Source organism: Cryptomeria japonica, chromosome 7 (genome assembly GCF_030272615.1).
Source record: "Cryptomeria japonica chromosome 7, Sugi_1.0, whole genome shotgun sequence".
Classification (NCBI taxonomy): domain Eukaryota; kingdom Viridiplantae; phylum Streptophyta; class Pinopsida; order Cupressales; family Cupressaceae; genus Cryptomeria; species Cryptomeria japonica.
Window position 1 is genome coordinate 755,506,026 of NC_081411.1, and position 19,224 is coordinate 755,525,249.

The following is a 19,224-nucleotide window of genomic DNA, read 5'->3' on the forward strand; positions in this document are numbered from 1 at the left end:
TAAAGAAATCTCTATATGGATTGAAACAGGCCCCCAGAGCATGGTATGAAAGAATTGATCACTATCTCTTGGAATTAGGGTTTTCCAAGAATGAAGCAGATCCAAATCTCTACTACAAGGTAATCAATAGTGAATTATTAATTCTTATTCTTTATGTTGATGATCTACTAATCACAAGAGAGGATAATTGTATTTCTCAATGTAAGAAAGAATTAGCCTCTGAGTTTGATATGAAAGATTTAGGAATTCTTCACTACTTCCTTGGATTGGAAGTTTGGCAGCAGACAGATGGTATAACCCTTAATCAAGGAAAATACACCATTGATATACTCAAGAGATTTAGAATGACGGATTGTAGATCGATGACCACACCTATGGAGACAAATCTGCACAAGCTAAAGGAAACAGTTGCAGAATCAAAGTTTGCAGATCCTACACTCTACAGACAGATTATTGATCTCTGATGTATTCGGTAAACTCAAGACCTGATATATGTTATGCTGTTAATGCACTAAGTCAGTTCATGTGTGAACCTAGGGAAATACATCTTGTTGCTGCAAAGCATATTTTGAGATATCTTCGAGAAACTATTGGTTTTGGTCTAAAATATAAACATGTAGATCTTGACCTACATGGATTCATTGATTCTGATTGGGCTAGAAGCATAGTTGACAGAAAAAGCACATCAGGATGTTGCTTCAATTTAGGATCAAGAATGATCTCATGGATATGTAGAAAACAGTCTTCAGTTGCTCAGAGTTCTACAGAAGCAGAATACATTGCAGCCTCCATGGGAGCAAGAGAAGTTGTATGGCTCCGAAATTGCTTGTAGGACTATTTGGTCAACCCTTAAATCCTATTGTCATCTTTTGTGACAATCAGAGTTGCATCAAGCTTTCAATGAATCCAGTATTTCAAGACAGGTCTAAACACATTGAGATTCCTTATCACTATGTTCGAGATATGGTGGAAAGGAATGTGATCCGACTGAATTATATTAGTACAGGTGATCAGATTGCAAACATTCTTACCAAGCCTCTCTCCAAAATCAAGATTGAACATTTTAGAGATAAACTTGGTATGGTTGAAAATATTATTTAATTTTGAGAGATAGTCTCATTTATTCTTATATACTAATATATTTAAAGATGTTTAATGTGTAAATTCTTCTTGAATCAAATTTTCCCTCTCCAACAATTCCAGATGTGCAGGAGCGGATATACGACGGTGGGGACCACTTGCATGGCAAGGATCTATTGAACACGTGGCAGTAGAGTGGCCCATTCATTACCGGAATATTTGACCAAATGGTGACCCGATCATTTCATGTTGAATTTATGGCAGATTCTTTTTGCATGCAGTCGCTCCATGTGGAAATGATGGAGCATTTATGACATAATGGGGTGATTTTTGCATAGATGAATATTCAACGCATGTTGGGTGAAGTTGAAAGAGGTGGTGCATTTAATGCGCAATGGATGCTATTTTGGGTACTTTTGAATTAATTGTATATGGGCATGATGGGTTATTAATTGCTAATTCCCATCTTGTTGCATCTTGAGTGGAGAATCTTTTGGGAAAACCCTAATTAGGGTTGTGCATGTAATCATGGCTTGAGGCCTATATAAAGGGGGTGACCCCCTCATTTGTAAAAAGGAGGGAGCTTTGTATGAAATTGTTGCGATAAGCTTTGAGATAATAATAGTGAAACACTGTTCTCTGATGGTGTCCACTTAAGTTATTTTTCAAGACTTGCATGGTTTCACCTTCCTCACTTAGATTAGAAATAGTAAAGTGCTTTGATTTCAATGGAGAATGTAATGGTGTCTGATGAATTTCCATGGTTCATACTTTTTGCATCTTGCTGATTGTAAGTTGCAGTGTAAAGTTAGCCTGAACCCCCTAAATATGTGCTAAGTTCAATTGTGGATGGTAGTTTGGATTGCGTCGTTTTTGGGTATTCAAACATACTTTCTCGATTTGAAAATCCTCTAGCATCCTGTTGTGACCATTTCACACATCGCCCCATTTAAAATGGGGACCCCCTCTTTTTGCTCGTTCTGCTTATTCTTTTTCTCTGCTCTTTTTAGGGTTTTGGTAGTTTGTCAGTTGTCTGGATTTAGGGTCAAGCCTTAGGGTTTCCATTACTGTCCTTTCAGGCCAGAGTCCAGTCAGTCTTGAGAGCTTTTTAAGCTTCCTCTCGCAAGATGCAATTTTGAATGAAATGAATTCGCCAAAAATGGTCTATTTTCAATTGGAATTTTGGGTGCAGAGTCTTAATTTGTCTAAGTGTTGATGATGAAATGTGAATTTTTTGTCCAATTGAGTAATTTTGACTAAATTTTGAGTTTTTTGATTTTTGATCCTGGGCATTGGGAATGATTTGTTTTTGCCTTGTGAAGTGATTAAATGTGTGAAAACTTGATATTTTGGCCTGTAGGAGCAAAATCGCTCCTGTCCCTCAGTGAAGGACCGGAGCTCGTTTTCAAAAATCTCACTGTCTCTGCAGGGTCAAGATGAATTTCGAATTGGAAGTGATAGAGAAAGGCATGATCTTTCCATTGAATATAAATTGAAGAATTTCACGAACACGGAAATGCCCCAGGGAGCAAAATCGCTCCTGTCCCTCAGTGAAGGACCGGAGCTCAAAATCAAATATTATTTTGTCCTTGCAGGATTTTAATGACTTGACGATTTGAAGAGGTCCAAGGAGATGTGTTTTATCAAATGAATATAACTTGAAGTGCCGTCGTGAAGGAGAATGACCCAAATATGCAAAATCGCTCTTGTCCCTCAGTCAGGGACCAGGGCGAAAACCATTGTAGCCTCCGTCCCTCTCCCAGGGACCAAAGCGAAATCCTTCATAGGGCATGTTCTGGGCAAAGATCAAGCAAATTTTATGTTCGAAGGCAGGAAAGGAGGTGAATTGAACCTGTTGAAGACAAATTGAAGATTACCAAACGTCAACAAGGGACCCAAATGCCCAAGTTCACTCCTGTCCCTCAGTCAGGGACCAGAGCGATTTTTGTCTTAGACAAATTTCTTGCCAGGTTACAATGAATTCCAAGGCATGGATGAATGAAAGGAGGTATGACGAGACCATTGAAGATAATTTTTGAAGTTAGCAAAGTGAGACAAAGCCTACAAGAACAAAATCGCTCCTGTTCCTCTCCAAGGGACCAGGGCGATATAATGATTATGTCGCTTTTCCTCCAAGTTCAAGACACTCCAAGTCCGGATATAAGGTGGCAAGGACATTTCGAGGCATCTCAATCAAACACAAAGTTATGAAGATCACCAAATTGAAGGATTTGCATTAAAATACCCTAATTCGCTCCTGTCCCTCAGGAAGGGACCAGAGCGAAATTCCTATAAGGGCCTAGATTTTGAAAGTTTATCAAGTATTGAGCAACCAAGAAGGATCAAGGGACTACGTTTTACCCGATGAAGGTAATGACAAGTTGAAGAAGGCAAGGACGAGCTCGAAACCTTGAAGTTCGCTCCTGTCCCTCTCCAAGGGACCAGAGCGATATTTACTATATTTGCCAATTCATGCAAAATTCATGCCAAGTCAAGGTTTTGCGAGGTCGCACAAGGTCTAAGGCGTCTTAACAAGATGATATACAAGGGTTTTAAATGTCAAATGAATACCAATTTGTACAAAGAAGCTATATCGCTCCTGTCCTTTGGACAAGGACCAAAGCGATTTTTATTAAAACCTTCATTTTCCTTCAAATACATGTCAAGGCAGGGTCGCACAAGGTCAAGGACGTTATTTGGAAGGCAATGAACGAAGAACAAAGATTGAAAGGTGGTGAATTTAGACCAAGACACAAGGATCGCTCCTGTCCCTCTCCAAGGGACCAGGGCGATATTTGTTAAGTCACTTGTTATCCATTGAAGATCACGTCAAGGCAAAGTTGCACAAGGTTTAAAAACATCATTTGGAAGGCGATACAAAGGAGGTGAACGTTAAGATGTTACCAATTTAAGCTTGAAATGGAGAAAACACATGGATCGCTCCTGTCCCTCTCCAAGGGACCAGGGCGATGATCCTCCAAACATCAAAAACGCCTTGTAGAAGTCAAGTGGAACAAGCATAGAATGAAGAAATAATGTTATTATTCGCCTTATGATGAAAATTGGAGATTAAAGATACAAGATCTAAGTGAAAACATCTAGATCGCTCCTGTCCCTCTCCTAGGGACCAGGGCGATAATGGTCATAAAGGGCACTCGTTCACACAAGCAAATCAATCAAGCTCGAAGAACCCAACGAAAATGGCAAATTCAACGTGGAGATGAAGACTTTGAACGTCAAAAATGCAAGGATCAAGACAAAGTTAATGGATCGCTCCTGTCCCTCAGTCAGGGACCAGGGCGATGAGGTATGTATTGTTCATCTTCAAAATTTGGCGCTTAAGCAAATATTTTTGAATCTATTTTAAATGCTAAAATTCGATAAATTAAAAGATTCAATTAATTAGCATTTAAATATTTCGTTTGATATTTATTAATTATTTTTTGCCTTTGTAAAAATCGAATTTGACAATTTAAATAATAAAGGCATTTAATAATTAATTATTAATCAATTAAAAAATTAAATGAAGCGCTTGGTTTATGGAGGTCGGCCTGTATATTTTATTTAAAATTTGTTTTTAATTACCAAGTCGGCCTAATGGTAATTGAGGTGTGAGCGCTTATAAAGGGGAGATGAAGATTGTATTTTCACATTCTCATTTTACCATTTCAAGTGCGATTTGAGGAAGACAAAGGAGAAATGCGAGTGGTGTTTTGAGGTGCGAATTTTAGTTCAAGCAAGGGAGGCGCAAGTATCATCGAAAGGAAGTGCGAACCTTAGTTTCATTTGTGCAAGTTTGCCAAGGACGTAAAAGATATCCCAAAAGGTGGCGAAGTTGCTAACTTGAAGAGGAGATCACATTGAGGCCATCTAATATCAATTTTGCCTAGGCGATTTTATTCATTTTGCATTCTAGAGTTAGCTCTCTAGTGAGGTATGGCGATTTGGTTTTATTGTTTTAATTTTAATCGTTGATCGTCATAGCTTAAGTTTGGAATTTTGAATTTTTGAATTCCAGTTGCTCAATCGTTATTTAGGAAATGATAACTCAAAGACTTATCATGAGGTTTCCTAAAATTTACTCTCTAATCTATGTTATATATTGCAAGATCTAGTTTCTCATTATGGAATGTTGTGTAGGTATGGCGACCCCGAAGGCGGGAGCATCCACCAGTCGTTTAGCTCTCATGAAAGAAGATCAAAAGACCGAAGAAGTGGAGACGAAGATCGTGTCGAAGTGGAGCAACATTGGAGATACCAACTTGGGTAACTTTAGCACGAAGAAGTTTCGAGAGGTCCCCTACATTGGCAAGCCATCACCTGTCGCCCGAAGAATAATCGAGAGTGGCATCATTAAGGCGGCCGGCTTTCCTCTAGCTGTTCAGTGTCATGAGTTGATGATCGAGTGTGCTCGTCATTATGATCCTCAGTCCAGAACGATCGTGTCCAATGAGGGAAACACTTTGGCGTATCTTTCAGAGGAAGCTATAAGTGAAGCTTTCCATCTTCCAGAGCACAGAGACATGATATACAAGAGCATAGAAGGAGCCAAGTCAATGTATGAAGATGATCCAGATGCTTGCCTAAGCATCATTAACAAGAACTGGTTACTCAAGAGTCGTCCTCGCCTGAGCAAGGTACCGAACACACCACACAGGATTGATTTCCAGGAGGAGTACAGAGATTTGATTACAATGCTCAACCGAGTCACAGGTGCACCTCAAGCTTTTTACTTTGAAAAGTGGATGTTCTACTTCATCCAGGTGATAGTTCAGGGTAAAGGAACAATTCATTGGGCTAGAATGATTAGCCATTGCTTGGACGTACAGTTGAGGAGACTCAAGGCTACCAAGTCCTTCCACATGAGTTCATACGTCATCTATGCATTGATCAGGAGTTTTGAGTACGCAGGACTACCTAACAGAGGAGTGATTGGAAGAGGACCCGGCGAGGTCAGAGCTTGTGATTCCTATGCCTACTTGCATCATCCACCAGGAAGCAACTACAAGTTAGTTAATGATACCTTCACGATGAACATCACAAGGACGTTGCAAGGTGGGATTCACAACAGATTATCTCAGGATGCACAAGAATTGGTGAAGAGGTACGGTGCTTGGTTTATCCAATTTCCGAAGTTCACTTATATTAGAGTGCATGGATGTCCTTTACCTCCATACATGTTGCCGAGATATCCGACAGACAGAATTGTGTTACTTGAAGTAACAAGACAGTTGGCAGCATATGCGAAGGCATTCAAACACAGACATGGGAATGGAGTTCCAGTACCTATCATTTTGGGCAATTCAGTTGAGGTATGTCCTAATGCTTTAGCCATGGATGACGCAGAGAAGGAGTTAGCCTTGTATTCTTTTTCATCTTTTGCTTTGAGAGAAAGCTTTGATCCACATGGACATTTAGAGGAGACAGTCGGTAGGAAGTTTAAGCATGAGTACCAAATAGAAGATTTTATGATGAATCTCTTAGAAGATCTTGAAGTGAAACGAAAAATGCATTCTAGATTGCCTTTGGATTTCATCAGGAAATGCAAGATTTACAGAGTGGCCGACCAAGCACAGGACAGTGGCAGACATATCCAGTCATCCTATGATCGAGAAAGCAAATCAATAAGGTTAGATTGGAATGAGCCTGAGGTCGTGGATTTAGATGCTTTAATGGCTCCAGTCTTGTCTTGTACTCGCAGATGGGTTGACGTACAGCATCAGAAGTTGAAAGAGCAAGGCGTAGCTATGACTTTCACTTTGGAAGAGAAACCAGCCGAAGGTGGAGCTAGTGTGAGTGAAGGCAATCCTAATCCTAGAAATTCAGGTGAAGGTAACCTTCGATGTGCCAGTGAAGGCAATCTCCATCTGAGAGGCTCGAAGAGGAAAGAGAGACTTGGAAAGAGAGAATCTTCCAAGAAGAAACAAGAGGCCAACCGAGATCGTTCATCCGGCACATCTTCTCGACAAGAGAAAAGGACACTTCAAGTAGAAGAGTCCATGGAGTCGATGGTACAGAATGATAGGCAGGAGGGAGGATAGGCACCGCAAGGATCACCAGATGGATCTCTCCAAGATTATGAGCTAGATGAAGATAGAGAAGGCAACGAAATAACATCTCCTCCCAGACAAGAAGAAGTAGTACATAAGGAAATTCAAGTTCAAGAGACAAGATCGGCTATCCCAGATTGGTTGAAGGAAAGATTAACCAAGGTGATCGTAGTAGAGGACGAGGACAATGCAATTGATTTAGAGAGCCTTGTTGGACGCTCACACGAAGTAACAGAAAAGAGGAAGGCTACCAAGATGTCCAAGATGATTAGAGATGAGACTGGATCCAGAAAACTGCAGATAGCTACACCGGCAGTAGACAAATATGAGGGAGAGATCCTAGCAGAGGAATATGATATACAGACTTTTGAGCTAGGACCATCCACAGCTGAGCAGATGTTGGATGATGCCACCGATTCATTTGAGGCATTGAAAGACAAGCTTAGAGAAGAAATGGAGAAGAATAGAAAGCTTGAGAGAGAGGTCGGTGCATGGAGGACATATTTCAGTCATCTCAATGAGCCTTTGGGACGTCAGGATCCAGCTAGATCACCAGTGCAGGCACTTCCACTTCAATCAATTAATGAGGCAGAAAGATTCAGGAATATGGTCCAGCGTACGAGTACTTGGATGGATAAATCTCATACAGTTGCTGTAGAATTTGTAACAAGGATGATGAAGATTATTCATCAAGCTATCCAGGTTCTTGAGATAATCCACAATTTGAAGATAACGGTAGCCGCATTTGCCCATACCAAAGATGTTATCATTCCTGTCTTGAAAGTAATTAGACACACATCAAGGAGGGTCTTAGCACAAGAAAAGATCATGGATGGAGGACCTCACAGTTTGCTTCAGTGGTCAACCTTACTCCATATAAAGAGTGTTCTCTTCGAGGACATCAGTACTAAATGTAGCCAAGTTGAGGAGGTGATCAATCCTATCCAGGACAAAGTATTTGAGGTACTTCGTACCATTCTTGGCAGGAGGATCGAGGTCGAGACAGATGTGGATATGCAGGAATTAGAAGATAGAATCAAGGTCATCTTTTGCAAGGACGCTAATGTTACAGACGAGCAATATGATCAGATGTTTGCCACCATGCTCCTGATTGAAAGAACAAAGGAACTTGAATCTTCATGGGACGCAGCTCTTCTAGATGCATTCGATCAAGTCATCCATTTGGAAGAAAGTATGAAGAATCTTCCCGAGATTCCAATTGCTGAGATCGAAGGAATCGTGTCAAGATTCATTACATATGCTAAAAAAGAGAATTGGAAAGGGAATAAGATTCTAGATGAGAGGTTGTTATAGATGACATGGCATCTTATTTGTCATTGGTTCATGTCTCCTAGGTTTTTGTGCCAAATTTAATATTTGGCTATGCATTTAATATTGTTCAGTAAAAAGGAGGCCATTTGTAACAAACCCTAATTAGGGTTTAGGTGTCATGATCTTGACCGTTGATCTACTTTCAATCTGGACCTTTCATTGTAATTGAGGATGCTATTAATACCCTCATTTTTCATTTCATTGATAATAGAATAGATGTGAGAGAGAATAGAGATAGTTAAGAGATTAGAGAGATTAGAGTTAGAAGCAATTCTACTTTTTGTAGCAAGATTGAGTTTTGAGGAAAGGAATTGAAGCAATTGTTGTACATGATGACTTTGAAATCAATGAAATATTGAAGTTATGGTGTTTTGTTGCAATTTTCTTGGTTATCTTCATGGTTGTTCAATTTACTTAAATCATGCTCAATCAAAGTAGTGTGTTAATTTGAAGGACATAGTGTGAGACTTGATCTTTGGTAGGATTCGTAATCCAAACCACTAGCTTCTTGCTGGTTGTAGGAACGCCTTGCGTGGTCGACTGGAGAATACCTGAATCACTTAACCTTCAATCATCATTGTATCTTGGATATGTACCTTCGTGGTAGTGTCTTTGATCTTTGATGCGTTGAAAATCATTTGTTACCTTAGAAGATCGCATCAATTTCAATTAAGTTGTTATCTTATGGCAAAATTGAAGTTGGTTGAATCTTACCAAGTCTTGTTCACACGAAGTCACTCTTAGGGTTAGACTAGATTAAACTTCTTTCAAAACCCTATCCTTTTGTTATTTTTTGAAATGCTTCTTAGTTTAGTAAGATTTCAAGCTTTCGGAGCGTAAGACCCCTTGAGGACACAGCAAATCACATCATACCACTGGTGCTTGTCCACACGTAGAGACCCTACTAACCAGAACATTGGAGTCATCCTAACTGATCCTTCATGCGAATCTTCAGCAGTTAGAGACTTTATTCAAGAGAGGATAAGATGCCTTTAGGTATTTTATTCTGTGTATGATGGTGTACAAAATACACATCAACACATCCCCAGAAGATTGCACCGGTTCTTGCGGAGTTGTAGTTGATCTTGGCAAAGCAGAGCTTGGTTTATTTGGAGTTCGTCCACTAGAGCACTATCTATTGATATCACTGCCCTTAGGAATAGATTTAGATCCTTCTAAACCTTTCCCTTTTATTTTCAGTTCATTTTAGTCCGTTCGAAGCACCAGCATCGCAGAATTGCCATATCCGATGATGGAGTTCCAGCCACAACAAAGAAGTGAAAGAATGATGCAAACGTAAGGCCCCTTGGATTACCAGCAATCACATCAGCCAACTGAGTCACGTCCACGCATCGAAGGAACCTTGGAGTCGATTGTTTGAACTTCTTGCAATCTTAGCATGCAATCGCACTTTGATCAAGAGAGAGTGAAGTGACCGTTAGGCAACTTTATTCTGTGTTATACGCTGTCATAAAAAACACGTCAACACTAGTACCATCAGATTTTCCCTGCTTTGCATTCGTAATATATCATAGCTAATGTTCATCAACCTTCCCTGCTATACATTTACATCATCTCAGTGCCATCGATCATCGACATTCTCTGCTTAATACCATCAGTGCCTGTCTGCATTTGAGGACGATATTGAAAATATCACAGCATAGTCTAGAAGAACGTGGCTTGTCTTGAATTGATCCAAAGGGTAGAAGGGACTACCCATTAGGAGGAGGCGATACTTATACAGCATTGCCGAACTTGAGGCATGTTTTTCCTTCTCTTTTCAATATATCATGAAGTCGGTTATTGAACAGTTGATTAAATGAAATGCTCTGTATTTCAATGCAAGCTCATGCATGAATATCGTATTATTTGAGATAATCTGTCAACTCTTAAAGACTTGGGAATAGAAAAGTTAAACTGCCTGTATACCCTATTCATGGTATAACAGCGTAGTACAATTGAAGTCTCCATTTGTAAAGAGCTTAATATAGAGGGAGCATTAAGCCACTTAGCGGTTAAGTTGGTTTGCATTATATCAAACGTTAATTGTTGTTATTTAATAGAATAGATCAAAATGTAAAGCTCAGCTATATGGTTAATAGTCCATCCTCAGAATACAGTCATATGACCTAATTGAGGAATCTCATCGCTATGTTGAAAGAAGATTGAATCTAAAAAAAGTATCAACTATCTCTGATTATAATTCAGTGGGAAACTGACTCCACTACTCTGTAATATGAAGATGTAATCAGTAAAACCTTTGTTAGCAGTTGGGTCAATATGAGTCTACATTCCAGCAGTTGGCTGAATTGTATATGTCACAATCCCATGAAGGTTAATAGAGACCGTAGATGTTAGTTGACCAGAACTTAAGGGTAAATAATTGAAATAACCCAGCAGGTCAGCAGAACCTAAAGTTGAGAAAACAATGAGTTGGATTGAACTCTAGTATGAACAAGTCGAGTAAAGGTGGTGAAATCTGACAGCATTTGTGTGCATGTTTAATGAAACCTTGGCAAAGGTGGCACTGCTTAAATTATGCGATTATCAGTTCACAAGAACCAAACACACCTACTGGTCAGATGATCATACTGGTTAGGGGGTACCTATAGTGTGTGTGACCGACTAGGTTCATGTAGGTTCTAAACACCAGGCTCAGATGGCAAGATGGAAACTACATCTAGTCCTTAGTCTACTACCCTCACGAAGGGTAGGGCCACTTCCAATTGGAAGGTGTGCAAGAGACTGTCAAGTCTATGGTTGGGTGGATGTAATGTCCCTCTTCCTAAATTACTCTATTCTAACCTAGATTACAACTTCTTGGCTATCAAGAGGGTTTAGGGAAGGAATCTCCTTATTTCTTTGGTAGGAATAACCTGCAACACAAGTTAGAGGATAATCTTCTAATTACAACATATGAGTGATTGACAGTTATAAACCAATTATGGTAATACAAATAAAGAATGGTAAAAAACAGAGTACAGAAAAACTTACTATGATTCATAAAATTAGAAAGACTATAATTTAAGGAATTACTACGATGAAACTTAAATAATTTTGCAAACAGCAACAGTAATGTAAAGATCAGAAACCCTGGGTCATAACCATAGGAATCCTCATTATCTTGATAGGGTGCCTTAGTAACGGTTCTCCCTAATCAAGCCACTTTGTGAGGGTGCCTTAATAACGGTTCTCCCTCAATCCTAAAGAGGGTGCCTCATTAACCATTCTCCCTCTGTCTGAGAGGGTGCCTTATTAACGGTTCTCCCTCTAGAGATAATGTACAGCAGTGTCATAGATCAGATTCATAAACATGAATATATTGCCAATCAAGTAGGCAGAATGTTATCAGCATTAGACATAAACATGCAAGGTATTAATACTATGAATATACAGATACTATCATGCAAAAATTACCATATAATGCATCTACAATTTGCTATATATAATTCTTGGAATTCATAGCAGTTCGGATATCTGGCTGAGTATATTCGTAGAAGGTATTGGTCTTTCGTCTTATTACTTACTTCTTCTTTTTTTTACTTGATTACATCTACTTTTTTCTTAATGTCTATTGGAAGGTATTTATCCTTCCTATTGTGGGTGGAGAGTCACATATCCCCAGCCACGTCTGTTGGTGGTAGTGACCCCTTTGAAAGGTCGCTGCCCTCTCTCCTACTTCTTCAATGGTCATTGACAATCGTGCCTTTCCTAATTTAACAATCATATTAAAGTTTAAACAAAAAATCGGTAATATCAAAAGTTCATATTTAAATATCAGATTTAATTAATTAATATTAGTTTTAGATAAGCATATCAATTAATCAATTAATTTATATTAAACTTTAACCAATCAATTTATGTCAGATTTAAATGATCATTAGTTAAGATGAATATTATTAATTACCAACATGTGGATTTCTCTATAAAATTATGGGGGATATGACAGTGGAAAAGCCCTTGATGATGCTCGCCCTCTTGTAGACTATGTCAAGGCTTGTTACAAAAAAATCAGAAGAAAAGCTTAATGACTGTAATCTCTGACCTTTTATCTCTTCCTTTGAAAAAGAAAATTATTTATTGAATTCTCTTTCTTGTTTTAGCAATAAAGTATGTTCCTTTTAAGTTCCAGTGTTCCACAGAAACGCATTTCCCCCTCCCAGGCCCAAGTCCCCCCGTCCCCAAAACTTTTTCCCTTTGTCCCCCCATCCCCGAAGCCCGTCCCCTCGTCCCCCCGTCTCCCTGTCCCCAACAGCCGTGGAACACTGCTTTTAACTACTCAATTATAGTTTAACTGCTTTTCAGTTGAATTAGTTAGTTTCATATTTTGATGAAAAGCAGTCAGATAGTTGGTCAATTTCCTTGTCAGCTGAAGTTGTAAGTTTGTTGCAAACTCATATTTGGATCAATAAGATAGTTCACTTTTTTCTATATATTTAGATTAGTGGTTGTTGCAACATTAATGTGCAGAGTACTTTGAATAAGGATCCATTATCATTTTGAGAAAACCATAAATCTAGGGCAAATCTGATGGAAGTTTTTTGAGAGCAATCTGGTGTTATCACTTTCACCACCTTATGAGGTTGGAATTGCTGAACAACATAGGGAGTGCTGTGAGAGTGGGCATAGAGTTCATAAGGAATTGTTGTGGTGCTTCATGTTTTCAACCTTTTATCCATCTTATGGCATTAATGTGAGGGTACACAGGTTAGAAACAGGGTTTTCCGCTAGATTTGGTTCTAGTATGGTCAATGGTGAATCTGTGAGAGATGTCAAGACAATAAAACTGTACTGTTTCTAACCAACCAGGTATGTGAATCCTCAAATGTATCTTATCTGTATTATTGTTTATGGCTTGAGATGTATATCTACTGTATGTTTAAGATGTCTTTTCGTGCCTTCATTGGTAATATGACTGGGTGTTGTAGAATTTTTGAGATATATTGAATCCCCTGACCCCTCACTGTTGTGTCAACTGTATCAACAAGCTACCTGGGCATAATTTATTAGGGTATTGTTTTAATTATGGCATTATTGTGCTAGGAACTAGGCATAATAACAAGGAGAAACAAATGGCTAAGAGTTGATCTCTTTAGTGTCACTCAACCCTAGCAAGTCTTTGAACCATGTAACCAGGGTATTACAATTTTTTGTCATGGGAAACATGTTGACTGGGTATTTTGGGAATGCTTGCCTATGAATGGCAGTGGACAGTAGTGCAATGAGCAAATAGACTAATAAGCTTATTTTCATATATTTGAGAATGACCATAGTAATGAATGACTTACTAGATATATAGCTGTATGTAAACTGTCAAGTACAGTTGTGTAGCTTACAAGAATTACACAATGGTGGAAATTACTTTTGTTCACACAAGTTCCTTGTCATTTCAATATTGCAATAAAAGTGCTATATCCGCTGTTACATTCCTGTAGGCAATAAATGACTGTGACTTCATATGACGAAGCAATTGAACATTACTGATTTGAAAGATATGGTGGTTTATTTCTATGGCATGGAATTAGATTGATATTAGGCAAACATACTCAGATTCAGGTAATTTTTGCTGCTGCTTGAATGAAAAGGGAAAGTGAAATAGTAAATTCTGAAGGTGTTATATAATGGTATTGTTCGGCAGGTAGTTGAGTGTGGAATGCCTGTCTAGGGTACATCTTTGGAAGGATGGCACCCCTGCTCTTTGGTGATTTTATTTATCTGAATCTCGTCTACTTTACAACATCAGGTTTGAGATGCTTAATTCTTGAGATTAATATTATCACTTTGAAATAATCCATTGAGTACTTGTAAACCGCTGCAGAGATTTACTGTTAATGTATCAAGAGCATGATGTAGTTGTTTTGTATTTTTGGAATCTATTCATAAGTTGTAAAGAATTTTGATAAGATTACCTTGCTGATTTATTGAGTAATCTTCTAATGTTATGAACTGATGAAGATATTTGTATGTTTAGGAAGTATATATACTAAGAAGAAAGAAATTTAAAAATCCGGTATTTTTTACTTTTAGTAAAAGCTTTGTTATCTTCGCTATGCCCTATCTAGCTTATGACAAACTAAACTTTAAAATTCTGCACAATGTGAAGTGGAAAATTAAGTGGAGAAATGAGTTTATCCTAAGCTAGTATTCTAAGAACTTTACTCTTAAACATAAATTCAGACCTATACTCCAAAGACAAAGTAAAACCATTAAAAATAGATTATTTCTGCATTATCTAAATTAGGATATAATTGTTCATATACGAAAAAAAACAATTATAATTTTAGTTAATTTTTCAAACTCATAACTTCCGGGTTGCGACATTTGTGAGGCTGTGATCTAGTTGTTGAGACTAGTTGCCACTGTGAACCTAACCCAATTTCAACTCTGTTGGACATACAGATGTGTAATGTAAGAAGAGTTTTACCAACAATAGGTCTCATAATCCCTCTCGATATGACACTACAACCAAAGAAGATTATGATTTCAGTCTAAACAAAAATAGCATTGTCTGCTGGGATTAACCAAGCAAGCTCTCAAAAAAGAGAAAGCCACTTTGACACAGAAATGAGAATCGCCTATAGGTCGGGATGAGCTCAAGTTGTGAAGCTTCTAGGCTTTCATAGCAGATGCCAAAGATTCAAATCCCAGAAGTCGTCATAATGTGTTAAATTTGTATTAAATGACATTTCCAACCTTCTGGGCATGGAGTAGAATAAAAAAGTCAAAAACAAATCTCACAGAGAATCGTAATTGACTTAAAGCACTAAAAACAGACAAAAAATCTCGAAAATAAATTTCTGATAATTTCGATTCTCTATATGGTTAGCTGAACGAGGCTTCTCACTTACCATTGAAATTAATTTTACATTTTATATTCACCCACTGTTATCCTACGTTTCTTGAGTGCCTTGTACTTACCCTGTTTTAAAAACCTGCAGTATCTTAACCCTACTGCTGTTTTCATTTTTTAAATACCTACAGTCTCTTAACCTTACCATTGTATTCAAACAATGTAATTTGAATTTAGACAGCCTAATTTTGATAATAAGCTGACATTAATACAAATACTTTTGTAATTTCGCAGTGGGAATTTGAAGCGATCACTCTAACTGGGTTTAGAGTTTTATTTTATTTCATGATACAAATCTTTTTAATCCAACAAACGAAAAAAAATATATAGAATTGCAAAAACATTGTCGAGGTGAAAATTCCATACCTGCTACAGGTTTCTTTTAACAAAGCTGTCAGACGGCCTTTCTCTGCGAGCTGCGAGCTGCCTGTGCAATAATTCAACCTCACAACCTTCGGCTACTTCTTGTATTTTGTCACTATGTCGGTGATCGAATTTAACGTTTGACAAAAAAAACTAACAACAAACAGAATTAAAATTTATTCCCACAGCGTTCTTCAAGAATGTCTTACCCGGGGTGAAAAATGAATACCTTAGAGTTAATTTATTAACTAGTGTGTAAAATAGTATTTGTATGGAAGTAGTAATAATCTTAGTTAACATAGTTTTATTATTAGTTCCTGCCGACAGGCAGAAACTAACGCAATCGTTGAATACATTTTTGTTTTCAACCTCCTCCAATGAGCGTTCAGAATTTTTGGAGCTTCAATGCTTTTGGAAAACTTAAATATTTAAATTGGATTAATAATTAATATTAAATTATTTATATTTAATATGATTTGTCAATGCCGCTGAAACATTTGATTAAATGAAATAATAAAAAATAAGAAAATACATACAGGAAACAACTTTAGACATATTATAATAATTCAAATCTGTAAAAAATCTTTGTGCATTAAATGCCATTGAAGGAATTTGGCAGAGTTCATTTAATTTTTAACTTTCGAACAATCTGGAGTAGTCATGAGCATTCTCCAGTACATTCTCGATCTGTGCTTTGCATTGTGTTTGAGTAATGTATTTGAGTACATCTGCATCTGAGTGAACGCACATCCTTCATTTTCCTGGAAGGCAAAGAACAACAGCCAGAAATAGGGGTGAAAAAAACTGTTAGGTAAGATCTTTATTTTTGGACAGTGGCTTTTATTTATGTTTTGGACAAATTAGTGCTATTGAATTGTGTTTCAATGGTTAACCAGTTATAAATTCCCCATGTTTTCATTTTGGTCACTGGTTTCCCACCTTACTTTCTATAACAAATGTCTGTAAGCACGGTAAAAATGATTAAGCTACATTTATCTTTAACATTTTTATTGTGATATTGTGGTTTTTCACGGATTATTGAAACAACTAAGATTCAGAAGGTAGTACCTTCTGTAACCGCTATAGGGTACTTTGCTTCTGAGCCACAAGCCCTTCACAGGTCCAAGCTTCACTGTTGTAGATCGGCCTTCACACAAATGTCGGACTACAACCCCCAGTAACGTATAAGGAACAACACATTGCTTGTTTATCAAGAGCTAAAATAAAGGTTTTACAAATTTTGAAAAACAAAGAACCCACAAAATGACATTTTATCAGAAATAAAACGTGAAAAAAGAAGGGTTTATAAAATTTGTTATTAAAATCCAAAAATATGTCTAATAACATGAAATTGATTTTAGTTGAGCCAAGTACCTGTCATAATCAACATTTGTTTTAAAAGATAAAAATAAAATTTGAATAGTTACTTTTTACTCTGAATTTGATAGGGCCCTGGAATTGCATTCAGTCTGGCTTTATTTTTTTGCCTGTGTTGGTTACTGGGTCGCATAATTACTAAGGGAGTGAGCCAAGGCAGGCGTTGAAGGAGAACCCCACTCACCGATTCCCATTTTGAGCACCATACTGAAAGGATTCCATGTATCATTACGCTTGTAAGCGACTTTTACAGCAGGGCCTGCGTCCCATAAAGTACCCATATGCAACCACAATTCTTTGCTATCTCCTACAGCAATCCCAGAGATCAACAATTCATCTTTCTTCACCCAAATTCCCTGAAACTACTTTTCATTAAACAAAGAAAAGTTAAAACAGAGCACTTAAGTAAAAAATGTTAAAAGCTGACCCTCTTTCATGGAAGCGCTGGCCTGTGGCACGTTCCTTGCCATGGCGACAAGAAGTGCTATGCCGTGCTCTGTAGCCGCTACAGTGTTTGCAGTGGGAGCATTTACCACCAAACACCCGTACTCTGTTGCGGCATGGAGATCCACATTATCAATTCCCACGCCGGCTCTTCCAACGACCTTGAGGCGTCCCTGCAAAGATTCATCCATCCGCAACCTTCTCGAATCATCTACCCACCTGCAACCTTCTGGAATTGTCCATCCATCCATCCCCAAACCATTAAAAAATTATTACGGTAGAAAAAATTAATAGCATTATTATGACTAAAGTCATAATTTTAGGAAAAAAATAAACGTCAACTGCTCATTCTTCCATTTGGAAGCGCGAATCTAAGGTAGACCGTCTCTTCCTTGCAAAAAAAATACGCCATTAGTCCTCATCTCATTTCAAGCCTTGACAAGTAGACCTCGCATGTAGCTGGCATCTGCATCTCTTTCCGTGGCTAGACACCTGTATCTGTAGAGTTATCACATATTAAACAGTGGCTGGCAGTTATCTTTTAAATACCAAATGGCAAAATTAGCTGTACCAGATGTTAGCTTCTAATAAATTATAATATTGTTAATTTGTGATTAGTAAAAAATTAAATTAGACCAAATTATACATTAATTATATTTTTAGTTATGAATTAATATTGTTCTAATAAAATTTTTATTAAATTTATCAAGTTTGGTTTTATTTGTAATTTTTAATATAAAGGTTTAAATCTTAAACTAACAATATGTAATTGCAAATTTGTTTTAAGACAAAACAATAATATATGTTGTATATTAGTTCTTTATTCTAAATTATTTTATTTATATTTTTAGTAATAAATTACTAATATGAATATGTTAAGGAATTGTTTTCATAAATAAATAATTTAATTTTAAAAAACAATAATTTTAAATTTATGTGCAAAATAGTATTTGTTTCACAAGTTAAATAGTCTTATGGAAATTTATTGCATTCTCAATTTTTTGTTCATTTACATGCCATTGCCATGCATACGACTTACTTGTAATTCTTACTTTGATAAATGTAATCTATATCACCTATTGATATGCTCCAAGTTGTTACTAAACTATGTACCTATCTTTCATTCTGTTCATTTTCTATTTGCATTCCATTGTTAGGCATAGAACATATTAATTGTTACATGGTTTCAGATTTTTTGTTTTAGTTTTAGTTTGATTTGTATATATAGTTTTTTTTAAAAATATGCTATTCAAACTGATTATTCCCAATTTATATTGTTGTCCCCAACTCCTTATTAAGAACCACCTGTAACAGATTATGTCCACGTGCAACATAGACAAGGTAAGCAAACAAGTTAAATGGAAAATGTAAAGGCATCTACAAGGCATGTGGATTGTTAGCTGTGTCTGTTTATATGAATCTCTATTGAGGTTCTTTGCTCTTTTTTAAGGCTGGTGATTTTTTTTTTCATGTTATTTTACCCCATTTTTACTTGTTTTGAGCTGACTTCAGCTAAATTTAATGTGATTATAGGTGTTTGGTTAAGTTAATTTTTATTGTAGTTTTTTTGGATTCGAATATCCAATACAGTAATATACTACGGTTTACCCTTCCAATAAATTAAATTGCCTTGTTTTGCTACTGTCCTCACTGCCTCTCCAAAATAGGAGCTTTCAAACAGGGTATAGACATCCATAGAAGCAGAAAGCACTTTTGTAAGATGTTATA

General features: G+C 37.2%; 1 protein-coding gene across 2 annotated transcripts; it reads right to left on the reverse strand.

The window, feature by feature from the left end:
- Nucleotides 1–16,237: 16,237 nt before the first annotated feature.
- On the reverse strand, nt 16,238–17,882 carry LOC131857079 (uncharacterized). 2 transcript variants are annotated; one of them, XM_059209131.1, is made up of 4 exons: nt 17,480–17,882; nt 17,237–17,359; nt 16,744–16,840; nt 16,238–16,436 (listed from the first exon to the last, which is right to left on the reverse strand). In XM_059209131.1, the coding sequence occupies exons 1-4, from the start codon at nt 17,745–17,747 to the stop codon at nt 16,334–16,336; spliced, it is 591 nt and encodes a 196-aa protein (XP_059065114.1). In that variant the 5' UTR covers nt 17,748–17,882; the 3' UTR covers nt 16,238–16,333. The 2 variants fall into 2 exon arrangements, 1 of the variants encoding a protein (XP_059065114.1); XR_009358499.1 differs by lacking the exons at nt 17,237–17,359; nt 17,480–17,882 and adding an exon at nt 17,103–17,221 and having other exon boundaries at nt 16,744–16,892.
- Nucleotides 17,883–19,224: the final 1,342 nt, after the last annotated feature.

Coding starts and splice junctions, on each gene's coding strand:
- LOC131857079 (XM_059209131.1), bottom strand. CDS start 17,747: ATGGATGGATGGACAATTCCAGAAGGTTGCAGGTGGGTAGATGATTCG. Junction 16,841..17,236: donor GGTGCTCAAAATGGGAATCG/GTGAGTGGGGTT, acceptor TGGGGGTTGTAG/TCCGACATTTGTGTGAAGGC. Junction 16,437..16,743: donor CCCTATAGCGGTTACAGAAG/GTACTACCTTCT, acceptor TTTGCCTTCCAG/GAAAATGAAGGATGTGCGTT.